This window comes from Doryrhamphus excisus, chromosome 11, assembly GCF_030265055.1.
Source record: "Doryrhamphus excisus isolate RoL2022-K1 chromosome 11, RoL_Dexc_1.0, whole genome shotgun sequence".
In the NCBI taxonomy this organism is placed as follows: Eukaryota; Metazoa; Chordata; class Actinopteri; order Syngnathiformes; family Syngnathidae; genus Doryrhamphus; species Doryrhamphus excisus.
In genome coordinates, this window is record NC_080476.1 from 395,395 (window position 1) to 411,833 (window position 16,439).

Below are 16,439 nucleotides of genomic sequence, written 5' to 3' on the forward strand. Positions count from 1 at the left end.
CGTGTTCCTCATCGTGTTCCTCATCGTGTTCCTCATCGTGTTCATCATCGTGTTCATCATCGTGTTCATCATCGTGTTCTTCATCGTGTTCCTCATCGTGTTCCTCATCGTGTTCATCATCGTGTTCTTCATCGTGTTCTTCATCGTGTTCATCATCGTGTTCATCATCGTGTTCATCATCGTGTTCCTCATCGTGTTCTTCATCGTGTTCCTCATCGTGTTCTTCATCGTGTTCCTCATCGTGTTCTTCATCGTGTTCTTCATCGTGTTCTTCATCGTGTTCATCATCGTGTTCATCATCGTGTTCATCATCGTGTTCCTCATCGTGTTCATCATCGTGTTCCTCATCGTGTTCCTCATCGTGTTCATCATCGTGTTCATCATCGTGTTCCTCATCGTGTTCATCATCGTGTTCATCATCGTGTTCATCATCGTGTTCATCATCGTGTTCCTCATCGTGTTCCTCATCGTGTTCCTCATCGTGTTCATCATCGTGTTCATCATCGTGTTCATCATCGTGTTCATCATCGTGTTCATCATCGTGTTCATCATCGTGTTCCTCATCGTGTTCATCATCGTGTTCATCATCGTGTTCATCATCGTGTTCATCATCGTGTTCCTCATCGTGTTCCTCATCGTGTTCATCATCGTGTTCATCATCGTGTTCATCATCGTGTCCATCATCATGTTCCTCATCACACGGTCCAAAAGTGCCATGTCGGCAGATTTTAGCCACCAAGGTTGATTTCAATGTCATAAAGAATAGGCTCCTGATGAAGAAAGTCGTATTATTCCAAGTCTTCATCGTGGAATGAAAGCAAGTGGCTAATCAATAGCATAGCAATAGCATATTAACGTAATATTGAGCATGCAGGACGTTTAGCATACATATGAGTTTGGGAGGATAAAACGCCAGACTTTGTCCGTCATCTTGGCGCCCTAATGGAGTGTTATTGCACGTTTCATCTTGGGCAAGATGGTCGCCGTGAGCAGAAGGGATGCTCGTACGAAACCCAGCTGTAACCCTTGAGGACACTTTAAGTGAAATGGGGCACATTGACCATGAAGAACCTCAGGCTGTGGGAACGGTCTAACGTACTGAAGTACATGGCTGCCCTGCGTTTAAACTCCATCCTGTACGGACCCGTTTGTCACGGCGTAGGGTCTTTGTTTGGGGTCTGGGTTTTGGACCACGATGCGGTACGAGTCTTATGTGTAACACCGTACAGAAGCTGAGGTGGAATTGAGTGACGAATGTGGACAAAGTGAGGTTCCACTGTGTGTGATTATACCCAGCAGGATAAAGCTAGGCTGTGAAAAGCAACATCTGACCTCCAGGTGCCGTACCTCATGCCTTTGGTGGAGCGGTTGTGGAAGTTCTGCAAAAGCTGCGGGAGGCCCAGCATGGCCTCCAACATCATGGCCGTGGAGCCCAGCATCTCCACGAAGACGGCGTAGTCCAGCAGCAGCATGGTGACCACAGCACACAGGACACTGAAGCCCAAACAAAACAGGAGGTAGTCCTCCAGTGCAGTCCACCTCCAGAAGTAGCGTGGATCCAAGTCTGAAGGGGGCAGAGTGGAATGGAGAAGAGCATCAAGAACAGGAAGTGAGCCGATGGAAAGTAGGAAGGAATAGAAGAAGATAAAATTTGACATTCCCATGACCTTGGAATCAACTAGCCTTGGGTCAAATTAGGCTGGATATTTCCAAAGTTTATTACTTTAAGTTAAAAGATGTTTTTCCACTCAGGCTTCCATTTATCTTGTTTGGATTTTGAAAATGGCTGACAAATAAGATGAAGAAGATCACAGCAAGAGTTTTTATTCCCTTCTTGAAAGGAGAAGGAAGCAAGGATCATACTAAGTTACAAGGTTCAATGATGTTTGGGGTCCAAACATTCAATTTATTCAAATAAGTTCCGTCATTTTCGTTCTTTTTTGTATCCACTCGGTGACGCCCAAACGTTTTTTACTAGGTCCTGTTTTCTTTCATATTTAGGGTCTGCCAAAATAAATGATCAGTTAAGTCCCAGCTGAAGACACAGGAGGGTTAGAGACTAAAAATGAGATGAATCTTTTAATTTGACCCCCCTACACATGACATTGATGATATTGATGATATTGATGACATTGATGACATTGATGATATTGATGACATTGATGACATTGATGATATTGATGATATTGATGACATTGATGACATTGATGATATTGATGATATTGATGACATTGATGACATTGATGATATTGATGACATTGATGACATTGATGACATTGATGACATTGATGATATTGATGATATTGATGATATTGATGACATTGATGACATTGATGACATTGATGACATTGATGATATTGATGATATTGATGACATTGATGATATTGATGATATTGATGATATTGATGATATTGATGACATTGATGATATTGATGATATTGATGACATTGATGACATTGATGATATTGATGACATTGATGATATTGATGATATTGATGACATTGATGATATTGATGACATTGATGATATTGATGATATTGATGACATTGATGACATTGATGATATTGATGATATTGACGATATTGATGACATTGATTACTTTGTATGATATTGATGATATTGACGATATTGATGACATTGATGACATTGATGACATTGATGATATTGATGATATTGATGACATTGATGATATTGATGATATTGACGATATTGACGATATTGTATGAAGTTGAATAAAACCAGCATCTTTGTCATATCTTATTTATGGATGAGGAGTCGTGACAAAGCAGCCGATATCGAGCGAGGGACGTTTTAATAAGAGCACATTCATTAAATCGGGGACTGGCGGTGTGACGTGTTTCCAAGGTGCACTCGAGGACGTCCCCCCCCCCCCTGAAATATTGTTTTTAATCAACTTTGAGTTTTTTTTTATCCTTAAAATGTCACCAAATGCAGCATAAGCGTCTGGAAAAGCAGCGGATGATGTTTCAGTTCCTTTGGAAGAAACTAGGATATATTCCCACCAACGATCCAGTTGGCTCTAGGAATGTTATGGATAACCTGTTTGGGGGGGGGGGTGTCTAATAAGATCTGAAAAGTCACTAGATTTGCTTATATGTAATATAACATAGTGTAGCACGTTGCTAAGGAGTACTCGGGTTACCCAGCATGCCTTGCGGTGTCATTTATTTTGCTGTCCGTGTGCTCCACCTACCATACACTCACTGACGGGGTGGGGGGGTGGGGGGGGCAGGTACCACCAAGTGTATTCACGGCGGTCCACATTGACTACAATAAAAAATGAATGTTTAAGAAAGGCCGTTGGTGGTGGTGCTCCGTTGCCATGGAAACTGCCAAGGTGATCTACTGCTGACAACGTGGCCAAGTAATGACAATGTTAGCTGTCACAGCAACATTAGCAGCGGCTGCCAGGAGGAAAGAGTCAAAGTGCTCAGTCACAGCCCCCCCCCTCGCCCCCCCAGCTTTAAAAACTGGTTTTTAATCTTAAATTTGCTGTCAGATATAATCTGGTGTGGGTTCACTCTGTAACGTCTGCCATGGCTTAGGCTGAGCGGCGTCTGCCTTTTGCGTCTCGGATATCAGAGTGGAGGCGTCTCGCCGCGAGCCCACGGTGGCGTGTTGGTGGCAAACGGCGGACGTGATGAATAGCTTTATTAGCTAGCGCTACAAAACATGCATTGCTCACAGCTGACAACACGGGGACCGGAGATGTACACAAACGTAGTCCGACCGGCCTCTCAGTCACAGTACAGGACCAGCATGGACTCCTGGGCCTTACTGGTCTAGCCTAAACTAGGACACTGAAAGGAGCCAACACAAAGTCAACTCTGGAAACTTTTGCCTGTATACTAATTTCTGCCATGTAGGCTTCCTTGTTTAGAAACGGCATCTTTTTCTGTTTATGACCTTCTAAACAGGTTTTGACATTATTAGAGCTCTCTAAACGTGAACTAACACCCCTATAGTCACCTTTACACTCATATTAGTCAACATGGTGACACAATAAGAGTAAATACGCCATTAATTCAAATAACACTTCTGCTCTTGTGTGTTGCTAGAAATGTGTTCCCTGGGGGTGCAGAGTGGTGGACGGACAGGAAGTGGTGTCAGAGTTGAGTTTTAGCCTAGCGTGGGGACTTGCATTCAGGATTATTGTGCCACGTTGCGAGATCGTTCAAACCTAAAAGTGTTGTTGGGGTCATCAAGTTTGGTATTTGAGCCTCAGCGTACTTTGCAGTAGCAGTAGTGACATCTAGTGACCGGAGAAGAATACTACACATCATTTGTGTAGTATTCTGAATGCCCTATGTTTGGATTATATTTCATTTAGACATTTTATGCTTGAAAATGCTTCAATTTAGGCCATAAATATGTAAGATTTGCTATAACATGTATATATAACATGCATATATTTTACTAATAATAAGCCATATTCAACCACAACACAGCAGGATTTATTGATTTAAATTAAAAATGTTAAATTAAAAAAGTGTCGATGGATGACTGTAATTCCTAACATGGATTTGGTCTTCATCCAACACAAAACTAAAGTACCCCGCTAAAGCGCTTCCACTATGCTAGCATGCACTCTGGTCCATTTCCACATCAGCAACACGCCTACTTCCTGTTATCCGTCTCCGGCCTTTCCTGCTTTCCATGTTTACGTGCATAATCACATTGCTGGGAAAAGCCTTGCATCATTCATGAGGGCATGCCTTTTATTTTTCCAGCGCTCACATCATACATCACGCCAAGCGTCCACCCCCTGACGGCCCGCTTCCTCCCACTCTAAACTTTACCATGTGACCTCCAAAGATGGAAGGTGCCCACGGTGAGTCACGCCAACGACGGCGTCCGTGCGTCATTCCAGTAGACGTATGAAGGCTACACCGCAGGCGTCGGCCATTAGGCCCGGCGGCGAGAGAGGAGAGGTGAGCGGAGGCGCGAAGACGAGACAAAGATGGAGAGTGACAGCTTAAGGGAGCGGAGGACACGCTGACTCAGCACGCCGAGTCTGCCAGCAACGCCGCGGAAGGATGGCTGCTGGTTTCAAGACGTGTGAAAGTTCTTTGACGTTCTTGTTGGCTGCTCCGTTCAGCCAATGCCACGTCAAACTTGTCATGTCTGTCAATCATACCGTAGATACTCGCAGCCAGCCATAGTATTAGCTATACGAGTATTAGCTATACGAGTGTTAGCTGTACGAGTGTTAGCTATACGAGTGTTAGCTACTATACGAGTGTTAGCTACTATACGAGTGTTAGCTACTATACGAGTGTTAGCTACTATACGAGTGTTAGCTACTATACGAGTGTTAGCTACTATACGAGTGTTAGCTACTATACGAGTGTTAGCTATACGAGTGTTAGCTATACGAGTGTTAGCTATACGAGTGTTAGCTATACGAGTGTTAGCTATACGAGTGTTAGCTATACGAGTGTTAGCTATACGAGTGTTAGCTATACGAGTGTTAGCTATACGAGTGTTAGCTATACGAGTGTTAGCTATACGAGTGTTAGCTATACGAGTGTTAGCTATACGAGTATTAGCTACTATACGAGTATTAGCTACTATACGAGTATTAGCTACTATACGAGTGTTACCTATACGAGTGTTACCTATACGAGTGTTAGCTATACGAGTGTTAGCTATACGAGTATTAGCTATACGAGTATTAGCTATACGAGTATTAGCTATACGAGTGTTAGCTATACGAGTGTTAGCTATACGAGTGTTAGCTATACGAGTGTTAGCTATACGAGTGTTAGCTATACGAGTGTTAGCTATACGAGTGTTAGCTATACGAGTGTTAGCTATACGAGTGTTAGCTATACGAGTGTTAGCTATACGAGTATTACTTATACGAGTGTTAGCTATACGAGTGTTAGCTATACGAGTGTTAGCTATACGAGTGTTAGCTATACGAGTGTTAGCTATACGAGTGTTAGCTATACGAGTGTTAGCTATACGAGTGTTAGCTATACGAGTGTTAGCTATACGAGTGTTAGCTATACGGCCATCCCTCCTTTATCCCCATCGTGATAAGTGGATTTCCGTGAAGTAGGATTCCTCATATTAAATCATATATTTTTATTTTTATGATTTACAATCTAAAAAAATACTTTACACTCACGTTACACAATATAGTCGGCATAATAATTTTCTCTGTGAGCGGACAGGAAGTGACGTCAGGGGTTCAGAGTTGAGTTTTAGCTTAGCATGTTTTACTGCAGAAACAGTGGCCCAGTTTTTTTTAAATTAAGGATTATTTCTGCTGTTTTTAGATCATTAAAACCTGCAATAAAAGCCTGTTGTTGTGGAGATCAAGTCAAGTTACAATAACATTACTGACCCCTAGTGACCAGTGTATAATACTACATATAATACTACACAGTAGGGTTTAGAAACAGCCCCCATGTATGATTGATTTGGTGTTTACTGTGGTTCATGAACACACCACATTATTATCTTATTAAGCGCAAATGCGTACATTGCTCTTGTACGACTGTGCCGGTGTACTTGAACACACCTCTGATTGAAAAGGTCAAATACCATCTCACGGAATATATATGATGGCAGGAGTAATACTTTTTTTTTTTCCGTCAAGTTTCACCGGGAGCATCCGGAGCGCTGTGCAATTATTTTTACAGAGAGTCATTCCGACCTCTCGCTTTCTCTCTGGGGTTGTTTCTGTGCCGTGAAGAGCAGATGTGAGATGGTTTGAAGACATAGCAGGTAAGACAGGGTGGGAGGGGGGGAGGGAAGGGGGGGGGCATTGACTGAAAAAGCATTCACTCATTTCACTCATTTTATCCAAACGTGCCTTTTTGGCACAAACATTCCCAGTGGATTCCAATGACTAAATGAGACTAAATAAACCCGGTTTGGGTCATATTGGGGGGGGGGGGGGCAGTACCTGGTAAACAAATGCAAAGTATTGCAACACAGTGGAGTCCAGGCGTTACTGAATGCATCACTTTGATTCCTCCAGCAATGTGATTGGCGGATGATTGATGGGAGCATCCCTGCTTTCTAGTTAGCATCGTTGCTATACACACATGATTGTTTCTATAGACACACACACACACACACACACACACACACACCTTTGACTGGCTTATTGTGTCTTTTGCATACAAATGATGTCTAACACATTGAATTAGTAAGCAGCACATAATAATAATAATAATAAATAAATCCCATTCATGCGACCAACTGAGATCCTTTTATATAAGCTGGAAACGACAACAGTCACTACATGTTTTTAATTCGGCTTTGTGGGGGGGGGGGGGGGGGGGGGGGGTATGACAGCAGTGGATAAAGCCATAAACCGCACAATGCCCCCCCCCCCCCCACCACTGCATCTTTCAAGCTTTGATGTTTAATCCAGTTTCCAATTTGTTGCTTCACTGCCCAATTCCTCACAAATGTATTATTATATTATTTTGTTATCTTTTGTACGTGAATAAGTGAATAAAGCAAACAAATGAAGATTCAGCCTGAGGACCACATTGTATCACAGTGTAAAGGTACTGCCGCCGTTCCTTTAAGCAAACCTGTGTGCTGGCAACCTTTTATGCAGACTACTCACAGGGACTGTGGGGACACCTCTAATTATATCCAATTATTATATCCAATTATTATATCCAATTATACGGCCATTTGTTGAACACAACATCGACAGCAGCATCGGACGTCTGTGTGGTCTTCACCCGTGGAAGGAGAACTTGGAGGTGAACTTGGTGATAAAGTATTTACAGAAAACTCTCCTTAATTATTATAAAAAGTGAGAAATTACACAAGTGGATCATTTTTGTTATTTGATCAGATTGTGACAATCTGGCAACCTGACACCAAATTTGGGCTCTTTGGGCTACTGTGGTTCCCATTTGTGGACTACACCACATCATCGGATGTGTGAAGGCTATCTAAAAAACAAAGGTTCCTCCAAATATCTCCTTTATTTGTAACGTCTTATGTTCTGGGTCGCAGGCCACAGTAGCAAAAGTCTAAATATATGAGCTCGTTCTCGCTCGACAGACGTGTAGGGGAGACGCCGAAGTTGGCGAACTGCAGGAAGTGACCTTGGCGAGGAGGTTGAAGGAGTTGCTGATAGGGAGGAAGGAATTAAAAAGGTGACGCATCACTGGAGCGTTTTACTCCTCCTAACATACGGCAGGAGAACATGGCGGAGACAGAGGAGCAGGACATCCAATTAACCACTATTGGACCCCCCCACCCCCCCACGATTATACTTGTTCTGTCTCCCTCGTATCATATTGTTCACACAGGCACAACTAAGAGGGTGAAGGACAAACCACTGAATTCAACCCTTTCTGATATTAGCTTATGCTAACTCATATCCATGTCTTTGCTATTTAAAAACACACACTTCCTGACGGAGTCAAAGTTAAGCCTTCTGTGTGTGAAGGTGACGGATATGATAATAATCTCTGGTAATAATCAGTTGTTGACCAGGGGGAGGAAGCCTGAGGTGGAGATAACAGCACGGTGCCCCCGGCTATTTAATAGGGTCAACTGGGTGGGACGCATCATCAATGGGGGGCTTTCTTCCTCGCCTGATAAGCGGGTGTAAATCACAGCAACGCATCAGGGACTATTATTGGAGGAACAACAACAAGGTGACCTTCCATCACACACGTTGACCTTCACAGGGGAGATGATGGTTGTGAATCCAAAGCAGTCCAGGTAAGGAGGACTTGATGATGTTATTATTATTATTATTATTATAAGTACATCATGGTCGATCATAAACTACCATGTCAGACATCTTGTAGTACACACCACATGTGCCATTTTTGGAATCCAACCTGTGTTATTTTATGTCAACCACCACCAACGGCTCCCATATCGTCCACAAGTTGCGGACATTCAGTGTATGTTTTGTGGTTAATATTTCCTTTATGCTGCAAAATACTAATACAAATATGCATATGCACACACAAACCCAGGCTTGTTAGCACGTGTCCAGATGCCCCCTCAGGGTGGAATTACCCTCACCCAGCTCAAGAGCACAGTAATTAGCACAGCAGGGCCTGATTAGAAGTTATTATTTAGATGGGGAGCCAATTGACCTTCATGTGTCTACATTGTTGTCATATCCACAGCTACGGTATCGTACGTGTTTGTCCGTCATTGGATTCCCAAAAGATGTCTTGCTAGTAGAGTAGAGCTTCTGCTATGCCTTTTGTGGTTAGACTTGAAACACCTCTAATTTCAGTTGATAGCTCAGCATATCTCCAACGTTACTCGTTAACAGGATGTGGAAGATGTCATCAACAGAAAATGCCAAGACGTCTACTGTATGCACACGTAACTGTGGATATGTTATGAAATATAGTACTGTGTACTGTACTGCTGTGTATGATATGCACGGAAACGAGGAGCATGCAACACCATGAGTGCCGGAGGGTTTTAAGTTGGACTCCCTCCCCCGCCCCCAAGATGGGGGTGGAATCAGGGAGCAACGAGCAACAAAGCCTGGGAGAGTGAAGGAGCCATTGTTGGGGCTGAGCTCATTCCAGTTGATCTGAAGGAGGAGAATAATGAGCTTAAAGCTCCGAGGGTTGTGTGTCTATCTCAGCTCCTCCTTGACATTGCCGAGTCAAGGACCGGCGTGATGAGCTTCCCACAATGGCGCCAGTTGGCACCAGTTGGCACCAGTTGGCACCAGTTGGCACCGGGAGAAGTCAAAGGAAAAGGATGATCATTAAGGCATCCTGCTGTACGGTACGGTGTACTGTAGTATTCCTCAATATGTACTTTCAACACTACTCATTCCACAGTACAGTAAAGGGCGAAGGGATTGGCTGAAGGACATCAACAGACGGCTGCGTACGCAACCGTGGAAACGGTGACATTTTGAGGCTGCGCTCGAGGTCATTCAGGGCCGACGTGGCTCAAGTGGTGAAGGTGCGACTTGGACATTCCTGTGATGGATCTTTAAGGTGTGACTTTCCATTATCACCCTGGAATGTGAAAGCAGCAACATTACGGAATATTTGCTGGAACTGATTGAGCCGGACTACATTCGGGTCGGAGGAGGCCTTTTAGAAAGGATTGATGACGGTAGACTAGGTTCCAGCGTATCCGAACGTCTGACACGGGAACACGGAATCACACGTACGTAAGACGAGTTCTCTTCAGACGCACACGCTCAGCCGTTATGTTGACATTGATGTGTTTGTCTGGCTTTGCGTCCAATGTTGGCTTAATTGGGCAGAAAATCCAGTCCAGATTGACACGTACACTTCATAAATTGCCGGGTTGTCAGGGCGGAACCCCTGGAAATGACTGTGAAAACGGCCTTTCATCAATACTCCATCAGGGAACAGGCTGTGAATTACAATTATAGACATTCAACTGCAGTGAAGGACGGAATGTCATCGTTAAAATATGTTTTTCTATGCTGGCCACTCCCAGTTACAAACAGTTGATGCTTTCAACTACGGTGGGATGAAAAGGTCATTTAAGACTTTCATTTATAAATCTCATATATGTTGGAATCAGCACTATCATTGGGCATTGAACCTCATTGTGTCCTGTCCAAAACTACTAAAAAATCAAACCATTTTTGATATTTTTATATATTTTTGTCTTTTTCTGTAAAAAAAAAAAAATCAAATCAGTCGTCCCTCTCCATATTTTCTGGTTGAATATGGCCGAGTAGTAAAAAAAACAAAGCAGATGTATTAAAATTGTACATATTTTTGCCTAAATGAAGCATTTTCAAGCAAAAAAGAAGAAATACTTTAATTGTAAATGTAGTATTCTACACTGGCCACTAGGTGTCATTAATGTTTCAGTGAGACAAGCACCCGACTTGACCACTCAAACAGTATTATATATTATATATTTCAGGTTAAAATGATCTCACTACAGGCACAATAATAACAACATAATATAGTAATAGTCATAATATTAATAATAATAATAATAAAATACAAAAAATACAAAATAAATACCAAAAATACAAAAAAAACTTCCTACTCCTTTTGGACATGTGGAACTGGGAACTGATTATGGGATGCACTCAATTGGAATCTGATCAATTGGAATCTGTAATATTGATTGATCTTGGGGCCAACATGCTAACCACATTTCAGCTATTCATTGTCACATTCTGCCTTCCTGCTGCATTTTTTCATTAAAATTTGTAAAAATTATTTTTATATTGTGCCACAGGCCAATCAAAAAAAACGAGCCGCAGCCCCTTTGAACGCTTTTGCTCGACCGCAATCTTGTGCCGCAAAGCTGCTCATCTTAGAAAAAGGAATGAATGAATGAACGTCATTAAAAATACACGCTGCAATCATAGTTCTGACATGCAGAGCCAAAATAGCAGCACTTCCTGTGATTGCAGGCGTGACTTATTGATTAGACGTGCAAAACTGTCTAGTCAGCCCCCCACCCCCAAAACACACGCTTAGGTTTACACTTTGAATGGCAACACACGCTGGAACTCTTAAACAACTTCCTCCATCTAAAAATCTACAATGAGAAAATAAAACCTTCAAAGCATACGATTACTTCCACAAGTTGACCCTGAAAGGAATTACATTCCATTCCCATTCCTAAATGATTCCATGCCAGCCATCCAAAAGAAGGAAGTGTTAAAGACCCGACTGACTTCATTCACCTTGCCAATTAAACAGTCACCAGGAGATAACCAAACACCTCGAAGGTACCCGGAACGTATTCCTCTATCTGCCAAGTGTGGATGGTTGGTGCGTTTCAGTGCTTGACTTCATTACAGCCAATTTGTCCTGGCGCTTTGCTGCCTGAGTGTTGCAGATAAGGCTGAGTGACACGGTGATCGCGCTCCGCACTGCACCACTCACACTTGGTGCATGGGTCCAAGTCCCCTAAGATTATTCATTCATTCATCTTCCACTGCTTATTCTGCTGGGGGTCATGGAGGACCTTCAGCCCATGCACACTGACCACAGGTAGACAAAAACATCATAAAAAGACATCCTGTATGCAATATTTCTTGGCTCTTTAAGTCAGGATGAAAGAAATGCATATTTGCAAGTCAGGAAGAAGAGACATAATATATATTGCACAGCTAACATGAAATTTAAGTGAGCAAAAAGAGCTTAGCGGATGAATAATGTGTGGGGTAATCAATCTTCCATTTATGGTCTGAGAAAGAAGTTAGATAAAAATTCATTCTCAGCCGTCATATTGCTGCTCATTGAGCAGGAACAAAACCTCCAGCGCAGCAGAAAGAATGGATTTATGAGGCTAACTGGGAAAAAGTTCATGTAGTGTCATAATGTGACTTGTAACGTGTTTGTGTCCTCCATCAGGATCTCCTCACATTCATTTACTTTGGATGTTTGGGAGGAATGGCTTCATGAGGGTTTATCCTTTGGTAAATACTGCCCCCTGCTGGCCAGGAAAAGCATTGCTACAGATCCCTATACTGTATTAGATAATGATCTAGGACATTTCTAGCCTGCCCTTCATGATGGGGGGCAGACATTTTTGTAAAAAAAAAAAAAAATCAATAAAAATATTTTAAAAAATCAATAAAAAATATAAAATTATTTAGGTGGGCTTAAGAACATTTTTTTAACATTTGCATATTTGGAAATCATGTCACAAGTGAGGAGGTTATTCCCGTGGTGCTGTCTCTACGGATATAACTGGAAGGTTGCTCTCATCTATTCTTGTTCGGACCCCCACCCCCCCATCAGTGCCACATTCCGTGAAACCGGACCTCGGACATCTACTAAACAAGCATGGCCGTGGTGTATTTATGTCCACATAAAGACGTGACACGCCATCGTAATGAAGACAACAGGAAGCTGCTAACCTGTAAGTCGGTGTTGCTTTGTGCTCACACGGTTGGCGTTGTGGACCGTGCTGCAGAGGTGGAGCATCGCAAACATGGTGAGGATCATCACCACGCTCTGGAGCAGCAGGGTGACCTCAAACTGCTTGCCTATCCTGCACAGATGCAACCAAAACATCACTCGGATCTCCCATATGAACCATTCATGACCAACCTTACCAGAAGAAGATGCGCAGGATGTTGGCGAGAAGCAACACCAGACACACTCTGGTAGAGAATCCCTCAGTGTTGCTGCTCCTCTGGATCTCCTGGTATTGGGGTACGTAGGGCAGGGATCCCCCAAACACCATGAGGCAGGACGCCAGCCAGGACAGCAGCATCCACGACCCTTCCTCCTCCTCCTGGAGAGCATCCATCCTTCAAGGAGATCAGCGGCATCCAAGGAACCTGTGGAACAATATTGTGAAATATGACCATTTCATCTGCAAATCCCTCCATCCATCTCCAAATGTTCTCAATTTGTTTCTCATCATATTGTCTTTAATATTTCAACTCCATGCTAGTCAAATATTATTTGCCCTCATAATATTATGATTTTATTCTTCTATGCATTTTTCCTCTTATTTTTACCATTTTTTTAACCTTCAAATATGTTGACTTTATTTAGTAAATGTGATTTTTTTTATTTTCTGTTTTCTAGCTTTCTTGTTAAATGACATTTTTGGAATGTGCTGCAGGCCAAAAACAGCCACGGGCCGCACTTTGGACACCCCTGACCTAAGGCATTTTTCCGGGATCTGAAAAGAAGCAAAGGCAGAAAACGGGGGTGGGGGGTGGTAGGGCATGCAAACCACCAGTCCACACAAAATAAGTAACCCGAGTCAGCTGACGGGTCACACAGTACGGCTTTAAAGCAAGCCGCCCTCATGCTAGGGAACCAGAAAAACAGCATGGGCGGGTTCTTTGGGACCAAATGTTAAATGTTAAAAGTCAAAGCAGGGGGTCACTGCAGAAGATGGTACACAACCAGCAAGAACAACCACCCATAATCCATGAAAGCATGCAATAAGCACCCTCATATATTCACCCAGAGTGTCTTCCATATTGTTATGAATGAATAATGTATATGTGAAGTTATTGGGTCTGCATGGACAGGGACAGCCTTGTTGCATAATCACAGCATAACTCCACGGGGTTGGGTCACGCGTGTTTGTACGGAGGTAGAGATCACTTTGGGAGGTAAACAACAGTCCAAATATGGTGACATAGTTGCTAAAACAATACAAAAATATCAGCACGTGCTTTGATAGAAATATTGAAATATAGAAGTAGAATGATATCGCAGTGATTTGACTTTACCTGGCGTCTTTATCCACTTTTCCTAATGAGATAGACAGTTGGTGCTTCTTCAAAGTTTCCACTGACACCTCCAATCTTCACCCCAAACTCCAGGAGGGGGCACGCCGACAAGCGCGCACACGCACACGCACACTCCGCGCTCCTTCTGTGGGTGCTAAATAGTGCGGCCAATTTATCGGGAAAAACACAAAGATAGAACACGGCTTCACGTCCTGACTAATGGCTCCTCAAGTACAGCAAATAAAGTATAAAAAAAACCTAACAACAAAAAACTACACACTCCTACTCGTGTTCCTTCTTGAAAAACACAAAGTCCCACATTCCTTTGAGTGCCGCGCTCAACTCTCGCGAGATTTCTTTAGTGTTGCGGACCAGCTGACTGCGCAGTGACTAGTGCGACGGAGTGCTAGCATCTTTTTGTTGAGGAAAATTGCGTGACCGGTTTGCGGGGTTTTAAATATATATTTTTGGAAGTAAACAATGGCTGAGACTGATCCCAAGTCAGTTCAGGACCTTACAAACGTGGTGAGTCGTGATGCTGCTAGCAAGCTAGCGTTAGCTTCAGCTGTTCGGATGGATAGTAGCGGCTAGCCACAAGCTAACGACACTGGCTAGCTATATAGCGATAGCATAGCTGGTTAGCCGGGGTTTTGCACTAACAATGTGTAAATTGTTATTTAGTTTGAAATAAATGTATTAAGAATATCAACGAGTAAGTCATTTCGCTGGCAAAATGCTCATGTAGTTTTGGTGCGACAAAAGCGCTTCGTTTCGGTGTTGTCATACTATACGTCTGTTTACGTTTACAGTATTATGGACAATATCGTTTTTATTCCATTGTCAATGTATTTTTGTCATACTCAACATTTTTTTGAGAGAGAAAGAGAGAAGGTTTAATTGTGTTGGCGTGGGATGAGTTTAGGTTGTCATGGAGACAGCGTATGAGTTCCTTCCCAGCTCTTCCCTAACCATCCGGTTGTTGCTGTCATATTATAGCAGATCGGATCTGAATGTTTTTAGTCCCCTTTTTAATGTTCAGGTATGGTGCATAATTATTAAATTGTGTGAAATCACCTCAATTCCTGATTGTTTTGCCAGGTCCAGACTTTGCTGCAGCAGATGCAAGACAAGTTCCAGACCATGTCAGACCAGATCATCGGGAGAAATATCCTGCATTTTAATGCCATGTGATTACTGTGTTGGAAGGCTCAGACCTTGTAGGTAGTGTTGATCATTGCATCCACATTTCTTTCCCACTGAGCAAGAGTCATTGTACGCCGTTTACCTTAACTGCTGTGCTACTTGATGAGATGAGCACACGGATAGATGACTTGGAGAAGAACATTGCTGACCTGATGACCCAGGCTGGCGTGGAGGAAAACGAGGCAACACCTGAAAAGCCAAAAGAGGGTCAGGGATCCTCGTGAAGGTAAAATGAAACGTCTCCACTTGGGCCATTCTGCACGGCTGCATCCATCCGTCAATGGTTCCTGGACATTGCAAATAGAAAAAGACATGAGCGGAGGCAACAAATAATTGGCATTTTTTGGATACTTCACGTTTGCATTAAATCCTTGCGACTAAGAAGCCATGTTGGTTTATTGCTAAACATTGACACCGTGTTCATTCCCTACAGGTTCCAAGAGGCAGGCAGATTGATGCTACAGTATGTACTGGTGCAGTGGTGTTCCAACCCCGAAGATGACGTGGATTTGATGTTTGTGATTTTTTTTTTAAATATATATATACACTGACTATTGTGACAAATGGTTATACTATGTATTTGTTTCTTTTGTGGAATGTTGGTCAGGTAGAATAGCGTGGTTTGCTTGTTAGAAGTTTAGAATGCTTTTGTGCACAAATACAAATGGGTTTTGTGCACCGACCCGGGTGTTGTCCTGTATCATAGCGGATTCTTAAGTGCTGGTTGATGGAGACGGTTGCCCAGGGCTGGCGTGGCTGATTCACTTTGGAGAACCTCATTCCAGTGAGACAACTGAGGTGTGAGATGCATTCCAACTCAGATTTCCTGCTATTAAAAATCTTTAATAAAGTGCGGTTGTATTACACTGGTTGAAATTGGTGCTAGGTCATATTGTATATAAATCTACAAGGTGCTTTTCCAACTGTTTGATGCAACTTAATCTCATGGCATATGTTCACGATGTACTCCTTAGTTGATGCAAATAAATCGGGTGTTTCTAACTGACGACACCTGGCACGTCACTGCATTTTAGGA

The 16,439-nt window shown here is 42.8% G+C and overlaps 2 protein-coding genes across 4 annotated transcripts in view; one reads left to right on the forward strand and one right to left on the reverse strand.

Moving 5' to 3' along the window:
* si:dkey-246g23.2 (solute carrier family 66 member 2) overlaps positions 1-14,896 on the reverse strand; it is a 35,461-nt gene extending 20,565 nt beyond the window's left edge. Inside the window, exons 1-4 of one of the 3 annotated variants that reach the window (XM_058088225.1) lie at positions 14,201-14,896; positions 13,061-13,288; positions 12,863-12,996; positions 1,348-1,564 (exon numbers count right to left, since the gene is read on the reverse strand). In XM_058088225.1, coding sequence (XP_057944208.1) covers positions 1,348-1,564; positions 12,863-12,996; positions 13,061-13,257 — 548 coding nt within the window. In that variant the 5' untranslated portion in view covers positions 13,258-13,288; positions 14,201-14,896. The remainder of the gene's footprint in view (positions 1-1,347; positions 1,565-12,862; positions 12,997-13,060; positions 13,289-14,200) is intronic. The other 2 variants (XM_058088226.1, XM_058088227.1) reach the window with 2 other exon arrangements.
* On the forward strand, positions 14,556-16,426 carry hsbp1b (heat shock factor binding protein 1b). The gene is made up of 4 exons (XM_058088228.1): positions 14,556-14,725; positions 15,299-15,365; positions 15,503-15,629; positions 15,837-16,426. The coding sequence occupies exons 1-3, from the start codon at positions 14,681-14,683 to the stop codon at positions 15,625-15,627; spliced, it is 237 nt and encodes a 78-aa protein (XP_057944211.1). The 5' UTR covers positions 14,556-14,680; the 3' UTR covers positions 15,628-15,629; positions 15,837-16,426.
* The last annotated feature ends 13 nt before the right edge of the window (positions 16,427-16,439 follow it).